Source organism: Arachis hypogaea, chromosome 20 (genome assembly GCF_003086295.3).
Source record: "Arachis hypogaea cultivar Tifrunner chromosome 20, arahy.Tifrunner.gnm2.J5K5, whole genome shotgun sequence".
Classification (NCBI taxonomy): domain Eukaryota; kingdom Viridiplantae; phylum Streptophyta; class Magnoliopsida; order Fabales; family Fabaceae; genus Arachis; species Arachis hypogaea.
Window position 1 is genome coordinate 25,896,660 of NC_092055.1, and position 9,759 is coordinate 25,906,418.

Sequence of the window (9,759 nt, forward strand, 5' to 3'; positions counted from 1 at the left end):
GGGAGAAAAAATAAAAACCTCTTAATTAGTACCCAAGAAATCTTCGCTTTATTTTATTATGGAAAAGTATATGAAACTAAGAGGTGATCAGTCAAAAAGTAAACAACTTAACTAATTTATAATTATATTTAACTAATTTTATTTATTTTTAATTTATAATATTTGATATTAATTACTTCTCACCCCAAATTAAAATTCTGAATGATACGTTGGAGAAATAGAGGCGGGGATCACGGAACTTCCAACAATCCCGATTCTTAGTATATAAAAAAATTTATAAAATATATAAAAGAACATCCATTTAGTATGAAAAAGAAACATTCTGATACTTAGTAAAAGAAGAAACATCTTAATGCCTAATATAAGCATCATTCACGTAGAGATTTTGGATTCACCCAAAAGCATTTGGCTGATTTTTGGCTGGTACCCTCTTGATTTCCTAGCATTGTTGTATTATTATACAGAAAACAGTACAATACTATTACACATCATTGAGAGCAAGACTAATAAATTAGTAAACAAAATAGGACATATATAAAAGTTTAAAGTGTTAAAACTTAATTAAGATTGTGAAAACAAACCGAACATTAGATTAATAGTAGTAAAACCACCATCAATAGCTAGATTATGACCATTGATGTACTTGGACTCATCACTAGCCAAATAGAGTGCAGTTTGTGCTACATCTTCTTCCATCAAATGAACACCTTTAAAATTCGAATAAACATTTGAACACCCTTCATCATCAAGTTTAAAGAACCCTCTAATTCCAGCACTGTTAGCAACGGAGTAAGGTGACAAACAATTCACTATTATGCCAAAATTTCAAAGCTCAGCAGCTGCATTCTTTGTGAGTCCAATTAAGCCATGTTTGGAACTTGTATTCGCATGAGTTGCAGCCTCTCCAACTCTTGAACTTACAGTCCTTATGTTTACAATACTACCCTTTTTGGTTGGGATCATCACTCTAGCTGCATACTTGATTCCCAAAAAAGGCCCCGTAATGTTGACACTAAAAACGCGCTGAAAATCTGCCACATCATTGTCAAGAATGCTAGGGTTAGCATCATCTATTGCTGCAGCGTTGTTCACAATTATGTCTAGATTTTAATACTTTGATTATTGCTATGTTAACTGCATTTTTAACATCATCTTCTTTTGCTACATCACAATGTACATAGGTTGCGAATTTAACTCCTATGTCATCTTGGAAAGTGAGTCCTTGTTGGTCTCGAATGTTGGCACTCACCGATGCCCCTACCCCTACCAGTAATCAAAGCCACATTTCCTTCAAGTTTGCATAAATTGTAAACTGAATGGATTGCTAGAAATTTGAACTCCCGACCCTTATTTAAACGGATGGCTAAACTAACAAAGTAGTTCATTTTACTCTCTTATTTTTTTTAGTAATTTTACATTTTCAGAAACCAATGCAACCAAAGATCTAGCCCAATCCAACTAACACACGTACTTAACCTTGACAAAATGCAATAAGAATTATACTTTTCTCACACCACTCTTGTAAACTGATTATTATAGTTTTGATGCATCATGTGTGCATATATAGAGATTTGATTCAAGATAAGAGGAAAAGGAAATTTTAGGTTCTAGTGTTATAGGTGGTTTAAGTGCACACCATGACACCATACTGGCTCATGAATTCTAACCGTGCTGGATTCCGGCTTCAAAGATTTGTAATTGATATATTTTTTTTCTGTTAGATGTAATTTATATATTGTGTAGTACATTGTTGGACTCATCCATGGATTTTGGGCCGATTTGTTCATTTCCGAAAACAAGCTTGACAAAAACGAAAAAGGCCCTAAACATACGTACCGAGTTACTCTCAGCCCTCTCTGAGTCTCAATCCCTTCTTCGTGCCCCCTGCTCAGCCACCATCACCAGCCTCAATCAATCTTCTTCTCCGTGCCGGCGCTGCACTGGTCGACTTCTTCTTCTCGCGCTGCTCTCCTCTCCTCTCCGTGCTGCTCGCGACTCAGTCCGAAGCTCAGTCACCCCGCCGCCAGCCCCTCCGCCACCTCAGCTCAGCTGCCCCTTCCCCTGTTCTCAAGCTCATCTCAGGTAAACTGTTATTTTCAGTTTTTTATTTTATTTTAATTTAGGTCTGATTATAATTAAGCTCAGTCACGCCACCACCACAGATAATTTTTTAAATTAAGGTCTGATTATAAATTTTAATTTGTTCTAATTTTTAAGCTAATGCTTGATTTGTTCTGATTCTTAATCTTTTCTAATTTTTAAAATTTGTCCTGATTATAGGATAATGCTTTATTGTTCTGATCATGTGGTTGATTTGTTCTGATTATATTGATCTAATTTATTAGCATTACCATGGTTGATTTCTCTGTTGCTGAATTATATGGTTGATTTGTTCTGGTTATAAGTTAATGTTTTGTGTTTAGGATGTATAAGACTTTAGACCATGTTATAATATTTTGTGTTATTTGTATGTTACTTAAATATTTGTATTATTAGTATTGCCTGGTGATTATGCTTTAGTTCTAGAATTTGATTGCTGCTTGCTATATGTTTTCTAAGTGAATTTTATCTCTTTTCAACCTTAACAATCCTCCTTTCAGTTTCAGTCTCATTCCCCTCGCGCCTCCCCTCAACACTCATCCTCGAGGGCCGCTTCCAGCTGCTCACCATCCTCGCCAGCTAGTTTCTCGTCCCCTCGACTCTTACCGTCCTCTGTGCTGGAATTACGATTGGACTGCTCCCTCTGGCATTAGGGGAAAATTTTTCAGTATCAGTTCCATTTCGCATTGAGAAGAAGAAATCTCACCTGTGATCTCTGCAGTTGCTGCTAGTTTCCTTCAGTGACTTCAACTGTTCAAGTAATTTAATTTCCTGTTCTTGTTGCTTGTTTCTCATCTCTATGTCAAATCTGATTTGTTATTTGTTCTTGATGCTGCTGTTAATTTTCTGCCTCCAGAGATATTCTTCTTCTTGTTCAGGGATTTTGGACTATTTCTGCTTCCCTTCTGTCTGTGCCCCTTCAACCTGGCTCAATATTCTGTTAAGGTAAAGTTTTCTACCTTTTTATTTGAAGTTTAAATTGAGAGGAGGCTAGAAGAGAAGAATGAAGGGAAGTGATGGACCAAAAGAAACTAGAACTTTGTTAACCTTAGTTTCCATATAATTTTGGTTTTTGTGTCAGTTTGAAATGTTTAGTTAAAGACTGGTTTATATATGTGATTGAACTTGATAGTTCTACTTAGCTCTGCATATAACTATAGCTTCTACATATATTGAGAGAGAGAGAGAGGATAAAGGAGAAGAATGAAGGAAAGAGAGGGAGCAAAAAGAGACAAGAACCTTGCTCTCCTCGAATGAAGCTACAACTTTGCCCGTTTGCCTCCTTTGAATAGCCTGAATTTGGCCATCTTCCTATCCTGAAAAAAAAAAAAAAAAAAAAAAAACTAGCCGAGCTAAACATATGAAATTAGACAAATTGCAAGAGAATAATGAGAATTTCAACTCTCAACTCTACTTATATAAAGTAAATTTCTCTTCGAATTTTAACATTATTCACTAATAACTTCTCTTGACTGTAACTCAGCTAATTTCTTATTAATGTGCAGGTTCACTTTTTCAAATTTGCAGCAGTGGAAAAAGTGTGAAAGTCCGATGTAATCACTGCCTGCCTGCATGTGCTGCACCCTTTTTGTCTCAGCTTGACACTTCACCTTCATCTCCTTCTTGCTACATAACTTTATATTTTAGTAGATAGCAACTGCAGGCTGTCCATCGGTAACCAAATTGATCCAAAGCAGCTATGTTAGCATCTCTCCCCAATCAATGTTTTCTTTCCTCTCTAAACCCATTCTCCATCGACATTGTCTTCTTCTGTTTCCACTTCCTCGCCACAGATCCATTCACCACACTTCCCAACTTCAATGGAAGCTTCGAGAAGAATACAACCTCCCCTACCCAGAGCTCCTTGACCGCATTTCCCACCTCCTCCTCCTCGGCCGCCCCCACGCCCTCTCCCGCCTCTCATTCCAATTCTCCGACCACCTCACTGATGCCCTCCTCCGCCGCCTACGCCTCCACCCCTCTGCCTGCCTCGAATTCTTCCAAATTGCCGACAACCACCAGACCTATGGCCCTCACTTCAAGTCCTACTGTCTCATTGCCCATATTCTTGCCCGAGCCAGAATGTACCCCGAAACGCGGTCATTTCTGCACAAGCTTGTATCTCTATATTGCAAGAACAATTACTGGACGTTCGCAGTTTGGGATGAGATAGTTGCCGTTTACCGGGAATTTAGGTTTTCGCCTGTGGTTTTTGACATGATTCTTAAGGTTTTTACGGAGAAAGGGATGACTAAGGCTGCACTCCATGTGTTTGATGAAATGGGAAGGTTGGGTAGGACCCCGAGTTTGAGGTCCTGCAATTTCTTGCTGGGCAAGTTGGTTAGTACCAATGAAGGAAGCATTGCTTTGATGGTTTTCGAGCAGATTGAGAGGATGGGGATTGTGCCAGATGTGTACATGTGTAGTATTGTTGTGAATGCGCATTGTTGCGAGGGAAAGCTTGATCGGGCTGTAGAGTTTGTGGAGAAGATGGAAAGGATGGGATTTGAGACTAATGTTGTGACCTACAATGCTTTAGTTAATGGGTATGTTAATGTGGGGGATGTAGAAGGTGCTGAAAGGGTGATTGGTTTGATGTTGGAAAAAGGGATTTTGAGGAATGTGGTTTCTTGTACATTGTTGATGAAAGGTTATTGTAAGAAATTTAGGTTGGAAGAAGCAGAAAGGGTGCTTCGTGATGTGGAGGAGGATGAGATGCTGGTTGTGGATGAACGTGTTTACGGTGTTCTTGTGGATGGGTATTGTCAGGTGGGAAAAATGGATGATGCTGTTAGGATTCGAGATGAGATGTTGAGGGCTGGATTGAAAATGAATATTTTTGTCTGTAATTCTTTGATTAATGGGTATTGTAAGCACAGCCAGGTTTGCAAAGCTGAGGAAGTGTTCAGGAATATGTCATGTTGGAATTTGAGGCCAGATTCTTATAGCTATAATACATTGTTAGATGGATACTGCAGAGAAGGGGAAATAAGTAAAGCATTTATGTTCTGTGAAGAGATGTTGCGTGAAGGTATTAGTGCATCGGTTGTGACCTACAATACTGTTCTGAAGGGATTGGTTCGTGTGGGTTTATATGACGATGCTTTGTGCCTTTGGAATTCAATGATACAAAGAGGTGTGGCTCCCAATGAGGTCAGCTACTGTACACTTCTTGATTGCTTTCTCAAAATGAGAGACTTGGAGAGGTCTATGAGGGTGTGGAAAGAAATTTTAGGCAGGGGATTCACTAAAAGCACAGTTGCATTCAATACGATGATTAATGGATTATGTAAGATGGGGAAAATGGTTGAAGCAGTGGCTATTTTAATTAGGATGGAGGAACTTGGATGTTTACCAGATGAAATAACATATAGGACCCTGAGTGATGGCTATTGTAAAAGTGGTAATATTCTTGAAGCATTTAGAATTAAAGCTGTAATGGAAAGACAAGCAATTTCTCCGTCCATCGAAATGTACAATTCCCTTATTGATGGACTTTTTAAGTCTAAGAAGTCTAACGATGTCGCTAATCTCCTTGTTGAGATGCAAACAATTGGATTATCACCAAATGCTGTTACCTATGGAAGCCTAATTTCTGGATGGTGTGACGAGGGGAAGCTAGATAAAGCTTTTAATTTATATTCTGAGATGATTGAAATGGGTTTCACGCCTAATTTGGTGATCTGTAGCAAAATTGTTAGCAGCCTTTATAAGTTTGACAGAATCAACGAAGCAACTGTGATTCTGGACAAAATGGTGGATTTTGATCTTCTTACAATTCATAATTGTTCTGATAAGTTTGTTGAAAATGACATCATAAGTCAAGAAGCTCGGAAAATTGTCGATTCCCTTGATAAAAGTGATATGTGTAATTCTCTTCCAAATAACATTATGTACAACATAGCTATTGCAGGGCTTTGTAAATCTGGGAAGGTTGAGGAAGCAAGAAGTTTTTTGTCAACATGGTCATCTAGAGGCTTTCTTCCTGATAATTTCACATACTGCACCTTAATTCATGCTTATTCCATGGCTGGCAATGTGGATGATGCTTTCAACTTAAGGGATGAGATGCTGGGAAGAGGGATTATTCCAAATATCACTACATACAATGCACTAATAAATGGTTTGTGCAAATTAGGAAATATGGGTCGAGCGCATAGACTTTTTGCTAAACTTCATCGCAAGGGCTTAGTTCCTAATGCTGTTACCTATAACATACTAATCGGTGGTTACTGTAGAATTGGTGATCTTAATGAAGCCTCTAAATTGAGAGAGAAGATGGCAGAAGAAGGGATTTCTTGAATCCATACACTGCTGTTGCTTCTGGATCAAGCTCTTCTGGTAGATCTTAAGCAAATTCTTCCCTGATGCTTAAATTTTGACGAGTTATAAGCACCAGTCTTAATACTACACATCTACAACCATGTGCTGATGCATCAGTTTCAATCCAAGTCAAAATTCCTATTTGCAGATGATTTCAGGTTCATAATAGCCCCATGGGGTTGAATGTAGAGTTTCATTCTTTTTGTTAAGGAATGCTAGATGTGTTATATAATTTTGGTTTCTATTACAATGATGCTTTTTTCTGGATGTGTCATTGCTCATTGGACTATAAAGTGCTCATAGCACCTGCTAATGACTCTGATATGGATTGATCCGCTACTATATTCAAGGTGCCGTCGGAACTCAATTCAGAATCCGATGATGAGCTTAGCAATTTCTGCATAAGAGTGAATTCTTCAAAGAGGGTTATTTGCAAGAAGACGTGGAACAAGCAGCAATTAAATACATTGCTGTATCTGTAATTCTGTATGTTAACTTTTGCTCCTTAACAGCCATGATTCTGATTTTTCCTCGAAACTTTATTACAACATGTATAATTCCTACTGAATTCATATTTGGTGAATTATATATATATACCCCCACACGATATTATGACAAACATTTATCAAATTTATTACATTAGTACAGACTAATCATTCATAGCTAGTTGGCTGCAATATAATTTCATAAATAAATAATATTCTGTCTAAATATATATAGCTGAAAGTAAAATTATCCTTCAACTTTATTCTTAAGTGTTAACTTTATTAAAACTTTTAAGCTAAAAGTATAGTTTTCAATCTATAATTTGCAGCTTGTTATGTTTTGGGAACCTTGTTATGGATTGGGAACTTTGGAGTCAAGAAATGGATAATCAGGTAACCAAGAACAAACGAGCATTTGCAACAAGATCTGAAGTTGTTTTCGCCTCTTTTGGTTTATGTTTTGTTCGAGTGAGTTTGTTTGACCAATCCAATACTTGTTAGCTGAAATTCACTGCTATAATATTAGTTACTAGTTAAGTCGAAAGAAGAATCATCTTTAGAAGTCAATCTTGTTGGCGTCACCAAGGGACGCTTTGGGTAGCTATCATACTGAATCTTGTGGACAATTTTTTCTTTCCAACAACACCTATTTCTATATTGATTAACCATTAAACATAAACTCAAATTAACATTTAACAATCAAGAAGCCTTTCACAGTAACAAAGTCCTTAACCAAATTAAATAATTAAATACTCCAAGATATAATCTAATAATAATTCACAATTATTTAATTTCAACCAACTGATAACTTCTGTGAATAAATTTTTCGTTGAATTTGAGTCAACTTAATTGGATCTAATTAGCAAAAACGCTTGGATATATAACTAGACTGAATATATAATAATAATAACAATAATAATAATAATAATAATAATAATAATAATAAATCTTTAAATTTAATAAGTAAATTTATTATATTATTTATTTAATTGAATAATACATATAAAATAATAATAAAAATATGACACATAATAAATTAGATTATAGTGGTATTATTTATTTTTAATTTAACAATGTTATATGTCCATTAAATATTGTCATTTTGGGTCAGTACTTATTCGTAATAATTTATACTTATCGTTACAAAAATTTGTACACAAAAAATATATAATTTATATCTATATTTATCAAAATTTATACATATTAATCAATACAAATTACATTTATATTATTAAAATTTACACACATAAATTAATAAAATTTATTTATTAAAAATAATTTAATATTTATACCGATCAAATATTAGCCAAAATTACTAAAATCCGTTGCCCTTAGGACTTAGGAGTTTCTGTTTTCAACCATTGCAAACAAAATATACAGTAGTTACATGTAATGAGCTAAATATTGAACCTTGCAGTCTTGCACAATATATAATTAGTATTATATACATCTACTTCATTCTAAGCAATGACCCAAACAAATATAGATTCATAATCGTTCTTAATTAAACTAATAAACAACAATTATGAAACGTGACTTTATTCAAGAAATGGATAATAAGTGTAACCAAGAATTGGATCACAAGTGTAGAATGCTTGATGATTATATTTGTTGAGAGCGGAGCATCATCAAGTGCAAATCTCTTTGGCAAATCTGGATTAGCCAAGAGAATAAACGATCACTTGCAACAAGATCTGAAGTAGTTTTCGTCTCTATTGGTTTTTGTTTTGTTCGAGTAAGTTTGTTTGACCAATGCAATTCAATATTTGTTGGCCGAAATTAACTGCTATAGTGATAGTTCATAGTTGAATTGAAAGAAAAAACACTTTCCAAAACTCAAAGAGGCTCAATTTGTGGCACTTTTTATTCTCTTTTTCTTTGTTATACTTTTAAAATTCGTTCTCTTTCAATTTTTGAGAACTAATCTCAAATTTTTAATTGATCGAGTATATTCTTCTTATTTGTATTTTTAAATCAAATTTCTTATTTCAAATATATTTTTAATTTTTGTTTTTATTCAATTCTTTATGAATAATAAAAATCATTTAATAAATACATAACTGTTCATTTCATCACATTATTTGATATTTAGGACGAAATAGAAAAAGATGGTACTATTTATGAACTTTTATTTGTATAGTAAACTCGATTTCTCCTTCCATGTGAACCCTAATTTTTTTCTTTTCATTCTGATTCCTATTTTTTTTTCCTTTGTCATCCTATACAAACAAAAAGATGTGAGGCTTTTTTTTTTTGTTCAAAATACCAAATTTTACATTTTCAAACAATTCTGTATACATAGATTTACCAGAATTAAATAAATAAAAGTAAAAGATAAATTTAAAGAAACAAATTTGGTCAAGAAGGATGGAAAAGAACGTACCAAATTCATCATTTAGAAATAATACGCAGAAAGAATTGAAAAAAAAATCATTAAAAGATGGTTATTTGATTTATTCGAACTGATTTTTTCAAAAAAATTATTTGTATAAAATAAATTGATTTTTTTATCAAACCAAATAATAACACGTGTCATTAATTTAGAAACAGCTTCATGTGAAGTTGACTACAGGTCACCTAGTAAATTTCGGTAAATTATCCTACTAATTTCTATAGTTTTAAAAATCTAATCGAAACGGGTTGATTCAACGAGATTAATCAAGTCGGTCACCAAATTAATTCGGTTAAAGTAAAAAAAGCTAGCAATAAACTGATAAAAAAACTAGAAAAATTGGTTAAAAATTTGATTTAACCTATTGAACCGGTATGATTTTTTAACGGTTAATCGGTTTAAAATAATAATATACAAAAAATTTTTTAAAAGAAATATATATTTTTTATATAAATATAT

At 34.3% G+C, this 9,759-nt stretch overlaps 1 protein-coding gene and 1 pseudogene across 3 annotated transcripts; one reads left to right on the forward strand and one right to left on the reverse strand.

The window, feature by feature from the left end:
• Positions 1-561: 561 nt before the first annotated feature.
• Positions 562-1,273, reverse strand: LOC112785647 (secoisolariciresinol dehydrogenase-like; annotated as a pseudogene).
• Positions 1,274-1,521: 248 nt separating this feature from the next.
• Positions 1,522-7,042, forward strand: LOC112782671 (uncharacterized). Of its 3 annotated transcripts, none has more exons than XM_025825170.3 (4): positions 1,522-2,082; positions 2,601-2,858; positions 2,957-3,045; positions 3,606-7,042. In XM_025825170.3, the coding sequence occupies exon 4, from the start codon at positions 3,823-3,825 to the stop codon at positions 6,400-6,402; it is 2,580 nt and encodes an 859-aa protein (XP_025680955.1). In that variant the 5' UTR covers positions 1,522-2,082; positions 2,601-2,858; positions 2,957-3,045; positions 3,606-3,822; the 3' UTR covers positions 6,403-7,042. The 3 variants fall into 3 exon arrangements, with proteins under 3 accessions (XP_025680955.1, XP_025680956.1, XP_072085427.1); XM_025825171.3 differs by having other exon boundaries at positions 1,591-2,082; positions 2,607-2,858; XM_072229326.1 differs by lacking the exons at positions 1,522-2,082; positions 2,601-2,858 and having other exon boundaries at positions 2,909-3,045.
• Positions 7,043-9,759: the final 2,717 nt, after the last annotated feature.

What these genes read in the sequence shown, in the direction of transcription:
- LOC112782671 (XM_025825170.3), top strand. Translation starts at nt 3,823, where the DNA reads ATGTTTTCTTTCCTCTCTAAACCCATTCTCCATCGACATTGTCTTCTT.